Source organism: Micropterus salmoides, unplaced genomic scaffold (genome assembly GCF_014851395.1).
Source record: "Micropterus salmoides isolate LMB-PRFRI ecotype aquatic unplaced genomic scaffold, ASM1485139v1 Ms_hic_scaffold_14, whole genome shotgun sequence".
Lineage (NCBI taxonomy): Eukaryota > Metazoa > Chordata > Actinopteri > Centrarchiformes > Centrarchidae > Micropterus > Micropterus salmoides.
Window position 1 is genome coordinate 26,568,886 of NW_024040485.1, and position 15,988 is coordinate 26,584,873.

At 39.3% G+C, this 15,988-nt stretch overlaps 1 protein-coding gene across 2 annotated transcripts in view; it reads right to left on the reverse strand.

Annotated features, from left to right (window-relative positions):
• LOC119902538 (choline transporter-like protein 5-A) overlaps positions 1 to 7,960 on the reverse strand; it is a 49,916-nt gene extending 41,956 nt beyond the window's left edge. For both annotated transcript variants that reach the window (XM_038718800.1, XM_038718798.1), the window contains exon 1: positions 7,818 to 7,960. In XM_038718800.1, the coding sequence (XP_038574728.1) occupies positions 7,818 to 7,905 (88 nt within the window). In that variant the 5' untranslated portion in view covers positions 7,906 to 7,960. The remainder of the gene's footprint in view (positions 1 to 7,817) is intronic.
• Positions 7,961 to 15,988: the final 8,028 nt, after the last annotated feature.

Sequence of the window (15,988 nt, forward strand, 5' to 3'; positions counted from 1 at the left end):
GTGTTTTCAGTTCGGCTGCTTGTTGACTCCTCAGGTTAATTATTGTTCCAGTAAAGTGGATTCATTTCTAAAATGCACTGCTGAACAGGTTTCCCGTCACTTTTAAGGATGGGGTGCGGTGGTTGAAAGTAATTTTAACATTGACATGGACTATTTACTTTTAATACCCAGTAATAAGTAAAGTAATATTATTACTTTTTAAATTAGTAATAAGTAAAAAGTAAGTCATTACAATTTCTGAGTAATTTGCACAACACTGCTGCTAGATATATATAGGTGCTGGTCATATAATTAGAATATCATCAAAAAGTTGATTTATTTCAGTAATTCCATTCAAAAAGTGAAACTTGGATATTCTATTCATTCATTACACACAGACTGATATATTTCAAATTTTTATTTCATTTAATTGTGATGATTAAAACTGACTACTAATGAAAATCCCAAATTCAGTATCTCCGAAAATTAGAATATTACTTAAGTCCAATACAAAAACATATTTAGAAATGTTGGCCAACTGAAAAGTATGAGCATGTACAGCACTCAATACTTAGTTACATACCTTTTGCCTGAATTACTGCAGCAATGCGGCGTCGCATGGAGTCGATCAGTCTGTGGCACTGCTCAGGTGTTATGAGAACCCAGGTTGTTCGGATAGTGGCCTTCAGTTCTTCTGCATTGTTGGGTCTGGCGTATCGCATCTTCCTCTTCACAATACCCCATAGATTTTCTATAGGGTTAAGGTCAGGAGAGTTTGCTGGCCAATTAAGAACAGGGATACCATGGTCCTTAAACCAGGTACTGGTAGCTTTGGCACTGTGTGCAGGTGCCAAGTCCTGTTGGAAAATGAAATCTGCAGCTCCATAAAGTTGATCAGCAGCAGGAAGCATGAAGTGCTCTAAAACTTCCTGGTAGACGGCTGCGTTGACCTTGGACCTCAGAAAACACAGTGGACCAACACCAGCAGATGACATGGCACCCAAACCATCACTGACTGTGGAAACTTTACACTGGACTTCAAGCAACGTGGATTCTGTGCCTCTCCTCTCTTCCTCCAGACTCTGGGACCTTGATTTCCAAAGGAAATGCAAAATTTACTTTCATCAGAGAACATAACTTTAGACCACTCAGCAGCAGTCCAGTCCTTTTTGTCTTTAGCCCAGGCGAGACGCTTCTGACACTGTGTCTTGTTCAAGAGTGGCTTGACACAAGGAATGCGACAGCTGAAACCCGTGTCTTGCATACGTCTGTGCGTGGTGGTTCTTGAAGCACTGACTCCAGCTGCAGTCCACTCTTTGTGAATCTCCCCACATTTTTGAATGGGTTTTGTTTCACAATCCTCTCCAGGGTGCGGTTATCCCTATTGCTTGTACACTTTTTTCTACCACATCTTTTCCTTCCCTTCGCCTCTCTATAAATGTGCTTGGACACAGAGCTCTGTGAACAGCCAGCCTCTTTAGCAATGACCTTTTGTGTCTCGCCCTCCTTGTGCAAGGTGTCAATGGTCGTCTTTTGGACAGCTGTCAAGTCAGCAGTCTTCCCCATGACTGTGTAGCCTACAGAACTAGACAGAGACCATTTAAAGGCCTTTGCAGGTGTTTTGAGTTAATTAGCTGATTAGAGTGTGGCACCAGGTGTCTTAAATATTGAACCTTTTCACAATATTCAAATTTTCTGAAATACTGATTTTGGGGTTTTCATTAGTTGTCAGTTATAATCATCAAAATTAAAAGGAATGAACACTTGAAATATATCAGTCTGTGTGGAATGAATGTATACATTATACAAGTTTCACTTTTTGAATGGAATTACTGAAATAAATCAACTTTTTGATGATATTCTAATTATATGACCAGCACCTGTACGTATAAATTGATATACCGCAAAGTATAGTATATACTATATAAGTATATTTAGAGTACTGCTTTCTGCCCCTTAGTTGCAGGCACATCTCGGTGACGACGTTGCACAGAAACCCGTCTATAAGCAGTCGATTGATACAACCAGATGTTTTTTTCTCATGCAGATACTATCTAACTGACATAAAGTAATGTAATGGATAGCATAGCTATTTAATAATTTAAACGTGACATTGCATCAAGAGAGTTCTCGAATTATAATGGTGTTCTATGTGAAAAACTGCAATAATTGGAAGCAATGAAAATAATTTTTGCATTTTGACTATTTTTTGATACAATGCAACAGCTGATGTTGCATGGACTGAAATGAATATGCATTTATTTTTGCTTTTACATTGTCTCCATTCACACTAAGAATAGTTTTATTAGTATATGTATTATTACAAGGCTCAATATAAAGATTGATACTAAAGCTGATGATACATTAGAGAAATGGTGCTGGGCAATGTTCCCGCTGTGTTGGGCAGACAAATATGTGCAAATGCACAGTAGGTCCTGGTAGATTACTTGAAAAGGCACATTTTGCTGTTGTCGAGATAGAGGATAAAATGACTGTCGCTAACCTTCAAGAGTTGTAAAATCCTGTTTCTTAGTTTTGTAACAAACTTTTTGTATTTTTTGTGCATTTACTTTGTCATAATTAAATTAAAAACATGTTAAAGGACACTTATTTAAGTTTTAGTCTTTGATAACTGAATTAATAGTTTTTTATTGATCACATTTTAAATATTCCATACATACTCTTAGATCTGTTACTCACACTGGCTGTTCTGGACTATATTTAATCTTTTCACCTGAAGCAACACGGCCAATTTTTGGGGTCTGGTTCCTGGTATTAGATACAGATACACAGATACAGAGACAAATATGTGACTGCTGTTTGAGTAAAAGAAGAGATTTGATGTGCTCTGGTTGGTTGGACACACACACTTATTTAGTGGAGTGAGTACTGGTCTACAAAGGAGGCACAAGAGACAGAAGCTAAAATGAAAAGAGCCCAGGAGGTTGCTTGTCAGACAGCCCTTCTGAGAATCACAGAGGATGTTTAAGTGTGTATTTGTCAGTGTGGGACCTTTCTAAGAAGCGAAGCAAGGTGGGGAGCAGAGGAAAATATGAGATGGAAATATATTCAGATTATTCAGCAGTAAAAGAGAGGGGAACTTTGAAGGAGCGATGGAGTAAAGGGGTGAGAGAGGAGGACGGGAACAGGAGATGCAGAGACAGAAAGAAAGAAAAAAGAAAGAAAGAGACATGAAGGGCAGGATATTACATAATGTGTCTGATATCCTCCATGCCTCATATTGCACTAAACAAGAAGGCAAACACAACCATACTAGGGGAGTGCATCTTCACTGGTCTGACGATTGTAATCGATTTGATTCCTCCATGCATCACCATGCACCACCTCAAGGGTGGGAATTTCTAGGTACCTCATTACGATTGTGAGGGTTAGTGGCCCGAGTTTTGGAAATGAGACAAACCGATGTAATCTAATATCTACATAAACTCCATGGCAACACACAGAGTGTGGCCGAGTGGATATGCTCGTGCTTAGTCACATCAAATTGATCTTCATCTGCTATAGTGGTTGTTTAACACTGAAGACAACAAAGTCCATGATCCCACACTACCTCACAACGTCCTCAAACTACATTTTAGCAATTTCAGCACAGCATCGTCCCAAGCATTCTCTACTGGCCTTCTTAAAACAGCACAAGACTGGGAACTGAAGCATCTGAAGTTCACAGAAGATGTTGCAACAACAACGCTGAGGCGAGACATGGTGCTATTCTTGCCGCCAAGCAAGTCTTCGTCAAGTCAACTCACCGTCCTGTTGGAGGATCGCCTTGAAGAGGCCAACGAGAGGAAGAGGGCAAAGTATGCCGAGCTGGTGGAGCAATGCCAAAGCAACAGGTGGTGAGTGAGGTCCAAGCCCATCAAGGTGGGATGTCGAGGGTTAGCAGGCAAGTCCCTCTGCAGGGTCTCGCTAGGCATCACAGGGGCCAGCAGGCAAAAGGCCATCAAGGGCACGGAGGCAGCTGAAATGGCCTAAAGGTGGCTGTTGGTATGGTAGTGCTAACTGGATACAAGCTGGGAATTGATCACCTCTGGCTGGATCGCCTGGGTGAGCGTGGGTTGCTAAGCACCTGATGACGCTAGGTAACACTGATGATGTAACCAGGTACATCACAAGATGTATTCTACAAGGTTATTCTTTGCTTTTATGTAAAGCACGAATTATAGATTACTATGGAAATGAAGTTTATTGCTATTATTGATGATCCAAATGCTACTTACCCACCAAAACAAGAACATAAACCTTGTTTTAACAGTGAATATTAAATGCGGTAGCTCTATTGGACAGTCTTTTTACTGTGCTTCAATTTTTTTTATTGTTTCTCTGGTTTCTCTATTGTGCACCACCCTGAATTTTTGCTCTATTTGTAATTTATTCAAGAACTCTTCTTTTTTATGTAATTTATCCAGCATTTACTATAATTTAGTTTTGGGACCAAGATTGTATTATCAAGTTGAAGCCATAGTCACGTATCTGTTAGTTTCTTCTAATTTATCACACCACTCCACTCTACTTGCATATCTACTCAACATGTTGTACTTTGTAGTCCACATGTTACCTAGTACCCCTTCTCTACTTCTCTCAACTGTTCTTTTCTATATTTATTTTCTACAGAGATAAAGCATCTGAAAAGTTTTCAAATTCTAACATCAAGGGAACCAGAATACAAAGAACTTGTGATGTTCAGATGTTCTAAGTGCTGGTCCCTCTGGCAGTGTTCTGTGTCGCTTATTTTCACACCAACTCAGTGTTTCAGAAACATTGATATATCGATGTCTCCACTGTCTCTAATGACAGGAGACTTTTAGATGACTCTGAAAGTAAACTTTCAGAAAACGCTAGTCTTAAAAATCACTTCAGACTTTTTTTCAGGATCACAGTTTGCTGTATTCTGATAATCTTTTTCACACACCCAGGCTGTAAACCACTGTGAATATCCCTGAATTCTCCTGGTAAAAGCAGCATACACACAGGAACTATTTCCTGGAAGGAGCTGCACATTGACATTTGCAAAGACACAAATCAGAAATCACAAACTCCTGCTTTGCAATCTAACCTTGCTGAGCAGTTAGTTCTGTGGTTCATTCCATATTTCTGGACAGGGATGGGACAAAGATGTAATATTGTTATTTATTTAATATTCATGTTTTTCACTGACTGCGGTTTAAAGGTCGCCACCCAAACAAAGCCAGAAAGCCAACCCTTAATGAAAACATATGCAGCAGCTGTATCGTTGACTGACTCCTCACACAGGGCAATGCCGTCATAGGCTTTCACGTTTGGGGCTTAGCCCAAACCTAGGGGGGCCTGGGGCGTGCTTCCCCAGGGAGCGAGAGCTGTATGCACTATTTTTCAAGTCAAATATAATTCCTAAAAATTTGTCCATCATTAAACATGAAAATCATCATCCTGCAGAGTTCTAAATCAGTGTACTTGGGCCCAAACTCCTCCGAGATGCATTATCTGATCAGGGGCTGGGCTTCATCTGATTGATTTTCATTTCTGACAGAAATCTTATTTCATGTAAGGAAACAACATCATCTGATCTGTTAGCTTATATTGTTATTTTTAGGCTATCATATGTAATTAGTGGTGCAGTGGAAAAAATTGCGACACTCAAGCCCTTCAGTCACAGAGCTGGAGTCTGTGTCCGGTTTACTCACAAAGTGTCTGTAATAACTGTTCATTTAGATCCTTCCTGTGTTTTGTACTTTTGGAGAGGCTACAGGGCTGTACACTGAAATTAAAGATGTAGCCCTCTTTCACTTCTACACACACACACACACGCACACACACACGCACACATATATACAAATATTTACAATTAGAATAGAATTTTAAAAAAAGATGTATATAGTTACTTATATATACACAAATTGTGGCTTTTGTCTCAGAGCTGGAATGAGGGAAAAAAGATTTCAGACATTCAGATGTCAAGGAGACAGTTAACGATACAGCTACTGTACATTTTTCATTAAGGGATGGCTGTTTGGAGAGATTAAAATCAGGTGTCTCACACTGAAAACAGTAGGCGTTTAGCCAGGTCTTATCAGAAAGGACCTCTACTTGTCTATTACACTCTGCCAAATCCCCCACCAATGTACACACACACACACACACACACACACACACACACACACAGAGATTGGTTGCAAGCTGTCCTCAGGCCTTTATGAACAGACAGAAACAGACAGCGGAGAAAGTAGGATAGTACCACTAATAATGCACCAATAATTGAAAAGGAAACTTTGGTTTGATGTGGCAAAATCTATTCTGTTCTCTATTCAGCATCTTTGAAATTCATTTTGGGAAAGCTGTGTGCAGCAGGCAGTTAATATACAGCAAGACAGGCTGAGTGAAAAGCATTCTTGTTGAAATAAACAGACCTGAGGTCAGCTGATGGCATTAGTGAACAGTAATACTCAGCTAATCTTTATCCTGTCCATGCTGACCAAAATAGCCACAGTCTGCTCAGTACAAAACACCAACACCTTTGTTGGCATTGCTGTCATTGGCTATTTTTAAACTACTCACTTGCCATCTACAGTATCCTAAATAGTGTATGTTGAATAGCCTACAACAGGAATGATGATGTCCTGTGTGAAAAGTGAAATATAGCGGAGCACAGGGCATGCAGGGTGTTTGTAAAATACAACTTAGTTTAAATAGTTTCAGTTTATGAGTTCTTTATGAAGCCGTAAGAGGGAACAATGCTGCATGATCTTCCTATCAGTTGTCTACCTTGTTTACAGTGTCCATAGGTGACCATTTCCGTGAGGAGATCACAACGTCCTTCTTTTTTTGTATTTTTCAAAATAAAGAAGGCGTATGATGATGATGCTTAAAAGATCATCTTAGAAAGCTGGTTGGACATGTTTCAAACTGTAAAACCAACCCCATCATAAGACAAGAATTAAGGCTGCAACTAACAATTATTTTCATTATCGATTCATCTGTCAATAATTTTCTTGATTATTTGATTAGTTGTTAGGTCCAGAAAAAGGCGAAAGATGTCAATCAGTGTTTCCCAATGCCCAGGATGACGTCTTCAAAGATCTTGTTTTGTCCTCAACCCATAAATTTTTAGTTTACTGTCATTTTTTTTAAATATTCACATTTGAGAAGCTGAAACAGGATAATTTGGATGTTTTTTTCTTATCAAAATTATCAAAATACTTGCTAATGAATGAATGACTAATTATTGCAGCTCCAACAAGATTGTCGATTTGTTTAGCTGTGTAATAATGCGCGTGATGAGTAAATACATTTTTGAGAACAAATCTTCAGTCCTTTATGGAAAAGGTTTGTCTTTTTATTTTTAGATGCTAGGCATTTTTTTTAACCCTGAAAAAACAATGAAGGAAAGACATACACAAACACATGAGCTACACACATACAGCAGCTGCTTTGAGCCATTGTCCACATGCAGTGAGCCCCACTGTGACAGTGTGTCTTTGCAAGAAAAAAGGTGTTGCAAAGATAACAACTCTAGCAAAGACTTTTTATGCTTTCTAGGTATATTAATTTAATTAGTTAGTAGTTTGTTAGAGAAACCTACTAGAGCAAAGAATGCGTCATCTCGCCCCTGTTTTTTCTAAATTATGATAAGTTTTGAAAATATTCTGCTTGTGGATTCTGTTTTGGTTTAACCAACTAATAATTAAAATGAGCTAATGCGACAATAATGTTCACCTATTACCTTAATTATAATTCTAAGCCATTACATAATCATACCTCGTGGGCATAACACTATGTGAAAAAAAAACCCTTTCCATTGTTTCAAACAGCCCCCAGTGAAGCTGTGATCCGTCATCACTCACCGTAGTAGGGACCTGGCGGTGCAGCTCCAGCGGATGTCTCGCTCTGAACGGCGGCTGAGCTGCTGGGGGTGTACCGGTGTGGCACCATGGCGCGCGGTGCTGTCGGTGGACAAAGGAAGAGATGAATGAAGAAGCAGCTGAGCGTGGAAGTAATTTGTAGTTCTCCTCAGCTCCTCTCCGGACTCCCTCCCTCCCTCCCTCTCTCCTCCACTAGGCAGCCCAAACTAGACCTACTCCGATACGCTCGCGCTTTCTGTGTGGAGACGTCACGCCTTGCTGTAGATCTGCACACACGCACGCAGATACATAGACCTACACATAGCCTTTATATAGGCCTAAAGGCTACACACTACTCTTTACTAATACTATCGTAATGGAACCAGGTCTCAATATTTTATATACTACGTTTCGTTTGAATAACAATAGCTTATAAATAGTCTGACCAAAAGTCTTTGTCATGAACTTTTGGTCATGCAAAAAATTACCTGGTATCATCAGCTACTTATTTACTAAAACGAACTCAATCAGCTGCATACTGTTTTAGATAATAAAAATAACAATAATCATAATAATAATACATTTTATTTATAGGCTAGAGTGTTCTAGTGGTGCTCAAATACACATCAGGAGAGCAGAGGCTTTGGGAGGGAGTGTGGTGGTTTTGTGAGTGAGGAGAAGGACTTTGAATTGGATCTGTTGTGGAACAGGGAGCCAGTGGATCATAGGAAAGGGTATGGGTGAGCAGGCGAGCAGCAGAGTTCTGGATGCAGCCTACTGTAGTTTAATTAGGACTTTGGGCAAAAAATGCAATTAAAGTAGTCCATTCTGGATGTGACTAAATGAGAGTTTTGGCAGCAGAGTAGGACAGTGATGGACGGAGATGAGCTGTTTTTCAGGTGGAAAAAAGGCAGTTTTGGTGATTTGGTTGACATGGTGTTCAAAGGTTGCTGAATGGATGGGTCCCTTTTTCATCATGCCTTATCATGATGACCTATATTAAAGAGGTGGTATTATGCTTTCCCCCTCTCCTTTATTGAGTTATATATCTTTTGTGCATGTAACAGGTTTGCAAAGGGAAAAAGCCCAAAGTCCAGCCCAAAGGGAGTTCCCATCTCCCACAGAAAACTCTGCCCTGAACCGCCTGAAAACAGCTCGTTTGTAGTCCAGCCTTTACTTCCCTTTCTTGTGACATCACAATGAAAATTCGTGTCATATCTGAGCGACTAGTCCGACACGCCCTCAAAAACACCGGTGGAAAAACACTGAGCTGCAGCACACAGCTCTGCTCTCCCTTCCAAACACTAGCTACCCTCCAGGCAGTCAATGTACATAAAGTTGTAACTGTGATGTAGAGACAGAGCTCAGTTAAAACTTTATGGATGAAAGATACTTTTGTTACAGATTAATAACTCACCACTCTGAAACTCTTGATCCAGTCCAAATTGCCAACCTGGTCGGCATCATGCAGCCTACAGCTGAATCGAACCGGTGTGACACCGAAATGTGTGACCTATCAGATTCTGTGACCCAAATGGGAAGTTAAGCGCCAGAGGCTTTGTTGACAATGTGAAGCGGTTGCAGTTTGGTTGGGTTTAGGCACCGAAAGTACTTGGTTATGGTTAGGAAAACATTGTCGTTTGGGTGTATTTACAGAATCTGATAGGTCACAGATTTTGGTGTTGCACTGGCTTTTCGCTGACCTGCCCTTCTCTGCTTCTGATTGGCTAGTAGTCCTTAACTAGGAACTGTGCACGTGCAACTACCAACAAAGATCATTTAGAGACAAGATGTATCACTCCATAGCTAAAACGAAGCCTTCAACACAGGGTGAAAAGAGGTGCTGCAGCAATGTGCAGTATGACAAAAAATATGGTGTTTTTGAAAATTAAACCATGTAAACCAGTTCTGGTACAACCCCTAATTAAGATTTTGAACCTGAAAATGAGCATAATACCACCTCTTTAAAGGCACAGACTTGTAGACTGGAGTAGCACCTGTATCTTTTATTTACATCAGCTGCCTATAGACAACTTCAACAGGCTTTACTGTCTCTACTGTGTCTCCCTGGTCAGCGCAGCCTTGCAAGTTGACTAGCACCGCACCACTGTCCCCTGCAGGAAGAATAGCAGTAACACACACAGTGTTGTTCATCCTGTTGCATTCTTCATTTCTTGTTTTACTCATCCAATGTTGATAGAGGCCAGGCTGCGTTGTAGACTGCTTTGCCTAGCACACTAGAGGATAATTGGGCCAGATTCTCTGTTCCTGAGCCGAGGAAGGTCAGAACCGATTATTAGCCCAAATGATCCTGTATTGTGAGGGGCTTACAGACATAACGTTAAGGTCACCTGAATATCAGGAAGTGTCTGATCAGAAACCTGCAACAGCCAATAAGAGGTGTATTATTTACTTTGAGGTGCCATGCTGTGACTGGCCAAATTGACAGACAAAATAAATAGTTATTTTGAAATAACCGAAAAGTATTTTAAGTTATTGCCCATGGCTAGAACCAGCCCCACAGTAGCTCCTTCAAACTTAGCTACACTTTTGTTTTAATCTGTATTTTTTAAACCTTTATTGCTGAAACATAATTGAATGATGTCTTGATTGGATTTGATATAAAGGCCAAAGCTAAAATTATTCAAATCGATTGGACCATGAGATTTTGACTGGCAATGGCTGGTTTTCCAATCAGGTTTTACCACCATCAGCACAGCCAATCATGAAGTCCCCATCAAACTTTACCTTCTCGCTTACGGTTACGTTCATTTCTATGCTGCCAGCTGTCATTTCAGAATGAATCGCCTCATTCTCCTCTTGCTCATCAGATCCAGGCCCGGTTCAAGTTCAGCAGAAGTCTTCACCTCCCCTATTAAATACTACATCATCACAATGGGGTCTCACATTCAATGTATCACATGTCAATAATGTATTGTTGTTCACTCAGCCAAGTATCTCATAATTGAAATACAGTGAACAGAGAACAGAGAACCTTGAGACGATCCACCCAGCCACAACGGGTTCTTAGCCAGGAGCAGCCTTAGCTCCTGGCTAATGTCTGGTCTGGAAGAAATAGGACTCATGCTGCCAGGTTATAGGAGAAATCAGATACTGCTAGAAATAATAGACAAGTATCGTCAAGGTAAAGGCTACAAGACCGTCTCCTAGCAGTTTGATGTTCCTGTGACAACAGTTGCAAATATTAAGTAGTTCAAGGTCCATGGGACTGTAGCCAACCTCCCTAGGCGAGGCTGTAAGAGAAGAACTGTCCCCATACTGAACAGAAGGACAAATGGCAAAAAGCCACCATTTGTCACTTTTTGAGCAAAAGCCACCTCCACGGAAGAACCAGGACCCAGGAGGATTCTTCTTTTGAAAGAAAACAATACTGAAATTTGCTAAAATGCAAATTGACACGCCAGAATCCTTCTGGGAGAATGTGCCTTTGGACAGAGACCAAATTGGAGCTTTTTGGTGAGTCAAATCAGCTCTATGTTCGCAGACAACAAAGTTAATCTTTTAAAGAAAAGAACACCATACCTACAGTGAAACCTGGAAGAGGCTCGGTTATGTTTCTGGGGTTTTTTCCATGCGATTTTCATTTATTTTATTATTCACAAAATTATTTTGAAAAACAAAATCAAAAGCAAAGTCTGATTTCTATTAAATATGGAATAAACAATGCAAATTACCTTATTTCAGAGGAAATTGTGCATTATTCATTTTATATATAAAACATGTATGTGTGTGTATAAATTGACGTATACACCCAGGAAATAATTATGCAGTGTATTTATACATGCACATACAGTATATCAAGCTAAGTTTATTTATTATTATACAAGGTTGTACAACAAAATGAACGTTTGTAGTCCCTTTATGCTATCAGTAAATAAATACTAACATATACTATAAATAAAATAAAATATATACAGAATACATAATTATATGTGTATATGTACGTATGTGTGAGTACATGATTTAGCCGGGCTTGTGTATATTTCTATTGTTAAACAGACCAGCTTTTTAACTCTACGAATGGGAGATGGTTAGAAAACATCAGGCCAAAGAACAATATTTCATCTTTGTTAATTCAAAGATATTCCATAGGATGGCAGTAGCAGTCCAGCTAAGAGACAGACTAACACTTTGGTGACACTCCTCTTCACAGGTCCTCAGTCAGCAGGGATCACAGTATGGTTTACACAGCTCATGATGAGGAACACTTAATATCTGAAATATAGCTTCATAGTTCATTACATGGAGGTTACCTCTTGCTGAGGCATTTTATTAATTCCCATCTTCTTTGCATGGGGCCATTTATGAGCCAATTTGGCAAATAAATCCCCTGCTCCTGTCCCAGGTGTTCAACGGAGTTTAAACACCCACGTGGTCAAAGGCCACTACTGCTGATATCCCCTCACCAGGATGACCACAGACTAATTTAATAATTAAATAGTCAGTAGCTAGTATTCTGTGCTCATGGCCGCCCAGGAAGTTGAATGCTAATTTTTTGCCCTCAACTCAGCCTAGCAGGCAGTGCTTTCTCCTGCACTGTGTAACATTCCCAACAAACTCAAATAAATGTTAAGCTTGACGTAACCTGTTAGAGGTGGTTGTGGTTTAGTAGAAGGTTAGAAATAGTATTCAAACTGAGATTGTTTGAGTAAGTTCTGCTTAAAAAGATAGCTTTCAACCATTGGAAGTTGGATCTGCAAGGTAGATTTGCTGGAAGACAGAATGTTAATGATTACACATGAGTCTGGATCCTTTACTTCTTCAATGACGCTTCAAATTCATCTGGGACTGTTGCAATAAGTCCATAAATGCAGTTTAATGATGAGTTAGCGGGATCATGACCAAAACACCAAAGTGGACATTCATTAATCAACTCACTGTGGATAACAATGTTGAATAAAATAACACCAGTAACACATAAGATGAGACTTGTCCATGAATCTCCCCCGTGCATGTGCAATCACATGATCAGCACTCAGCCAATAATTTGAATGCTCATCATCGTTTCAAGTGAGTCACTTTATTCCCCACCTGTTTTGCGTGAAGTCCTGCCCTCTGTGCTGTGGTTGGGCAGCTTAATACTTTGACAACAAATCATGAATATCTTTATTAATGAACACATTACACCCAGTCTTGAATCATGCATTGCCATGGAGAAAAACAAAGAGTTGGTGAAATGTATAACAATATCATTTAAAATTAAAGCATTTTGTATCTTGGGAAAAGACTATGCTTGTTATCTTAATCTGTGCCACTCAGAAGTATCAGTGTTAGTATGGTAATTTAACTAATCAAAGACCAACTAGAAAATGAACACAATAACTTACAAGCCAGGGAGCACCTATATCTCATCTCCTACGAGCATAGCAGCAGCATCCTATCACAAAGACGCCTCAAAGTGACGAAAACTTGCCAAGCCCAGCACAGTATTTTGCCTTTATTTCAAAGTAAGAGCGCTGTTATTCAAGATAACTTCAACCAGGACCACGAAATTGATCCTCAGACTACATTAAAAGAACCAAATTGGATGGGAATTGGCAAATGGTGTTGGCAAGAATGTGTCAAAGAGTAATAGTGAGAAGTGGAAGTTACTAGACAGTTGACAGTCTCATAATTGATGAATGAACCCTAATGGTGAGGTGAGATACAGCTGATACCAGTGCACTGTCTGAACTCATGTAATGCTCCATAGATGTGGACCCATCTCTTAACTTACTTGTGGTATAATATCTGTGAAGTCAAAAGGTGAATCTACCCTCCAAAGTGTAAACGGCCTAACATGGAGGTTTTTGTAACGGGGAGGATGGATACTGCAGAGATAGAACACACATACTGTGCAGCGGAAAGTATAAAATACTGTATGTTGTGCAGGAACTGCACACTAAATTTTGTCAAAGAGGAAATGCATGACTACACAGACGTCTGAGGGCGGAAATGACAATACCTAACATCAGTCAGGTGCAGGTGTTTATGACCACACGTGGCTGTTATGTCACATTGTTGTTCGTTGTTATTTTTCTACTCTTCCTTTTAGTTTTAGTTTTAGTTTTTAAAAGAATAAATTTAGAAGAATTTAAATATATTTATTGCCGATATGTCATCAGGTTGTAACCACCTAAAAATTGACGCATTCAAAAGCTTTCTCAGTTGCCTATAACAGCCGGTATGGGCCAAGGACTGGTCAGATTTTCTGCGAAAAGCAACTGTCTTACATAGACTATGACGTTTATGTACGCAATATTACAGCAAATCATGTGAAACAAATTTTGTGTTTTAGTTGGTTTAAACTAGATAATGTGAGTTTGCCTGCAATGATATGTGTGATAAGTTTCATCGACCACTTGATCAATACAACAAAATTCAAATAAGCCAGGAGGGGACAAAGATGAAGAGAATAAACTGAGTGAGGAATAACGTTAGTAGTGTAGGCGGTGTAGCACAGGCACAACCTGGAGGAGGAACTAGTCTAAATGACTGTATTAGTATAATATTATCACATTAAATTAAAAGTATATTGTTAATTTAATAGTAAACTGTAAGTTTGATATTAATATATTCATTATTTTACTATATTCAATATAATAGTATATAACTTACCACTAGTGTCATATTAATTACAATTACAGCTGTTTCAGTTGTTTTTTATTCATTAACTTTGTGCAAGAAAAATGCTCTAGGCTACATGATAGTCTCCAACCTTGATTTTACGCAGACTACTAACTCGTCAATAATCATAACCATTTATGCAGAACATTGAGTTCAACATTTAAAACTCTGTTGCAGCACATCAAGCTTTTTTTAAAATCCCGCCCCATCCAGGCTGTGATTGATCTGTTCACAAAAAGTGACATTGATGAGAGCATCGGCTCCGTGTTTCAATAAAAGGCAGAGATTTAGCTAAATAACCAAACGTTAGCCAAACCAACACGCTCCTTGAATTTTCCCTGTTGTCTTCTGTCTTACCGATTCAGCTGCTGGCGGCGCATCTTGCTCGCGGACACCCTGATGGTCGTCTTTGCGGTTGGTGCCTTTTTACACCGTGGCCAGCTGCTGTGCTTTTGCCCTGACCCTCTTTAAAACATATGGCTCTATGAGTTCACTTTTACACAAATAATTGTTTTAGATTTCAAGTCAGAAAAAGAATAATTTCTCAGCTGATACCACCTCTCATAGATTATGCTGACATTGTCTATCAGAACACCTCTGACACTTGTTGTTTATAATTCTCTATATAGATTTGTTTTGAGGTGCCTGTTTCATGAATTGCTTAATTAGTTGCTGCCTGCTCCCTGGATTTTTATTGTCCTTGCTATTTGAAACAGTTCCATGTGGATGTTCATATCCACTCAGACAATACGGTACATCCCCTTTTCTTTGTCCGCAGGAAAAGATGTCGGATGCAGGTCATTCCAATACAAATCTCCATCCGACTGGAATAATGGTCCTCATTTTCTACCTTTTTCTGCTGCTTCTCATCTTAAAACAAACCTGTTTATGCTTTTAATTTTAATGCAGTTTGTCTTCATTTTATTTCTGGATGAACCGAGGACAAACTGCTCAAATTGCTCTTTATGCTGATGTAATGGATTTATTATCCTGATCATTATCCATACAAATTATACTTGTATAACAGTTGAGGGTGGCAGAGGGAGAGTGAGCTGTCTGTATCTGTGTGTGTTTGTTATGTAATGCTGTTTTTGTATGTGTTTTATTTTTGTTTCTATTTGTATTTATAGGACCCCCCTTGAATGAGATGCTTCATCTCAAAGGGCTATCCTTTCAATAAATTCAGCCAATTGCAATTCAGTCTTCAGTCTTCCACTTTAAACTTGCACTGCAACAATTGTGCGCTAAACCTTTCAGTCACTACAACACGTTTACCTCTGGCCGCTTCTTCCTTTGTTGTACCAGCAATCTTTCTGAACTGCAATGGTGAAACACCCTCTTTCTAATACTAATAGTAAAAGCATCAACCCTTTAAGTTATTCAGCTAAAATGATCCTGTTATTCTCATCCAGCTAACTTGGTTCTTCAAAACAGACATGATTTGATTTGTGTAATCTTGGATTATGTTATTTTAAATATCAGCGCACTCTTATTTTTTAAAATGAAGGGAGCATTAAAACCGAATTAAAACCGTGATCAGCACCCAA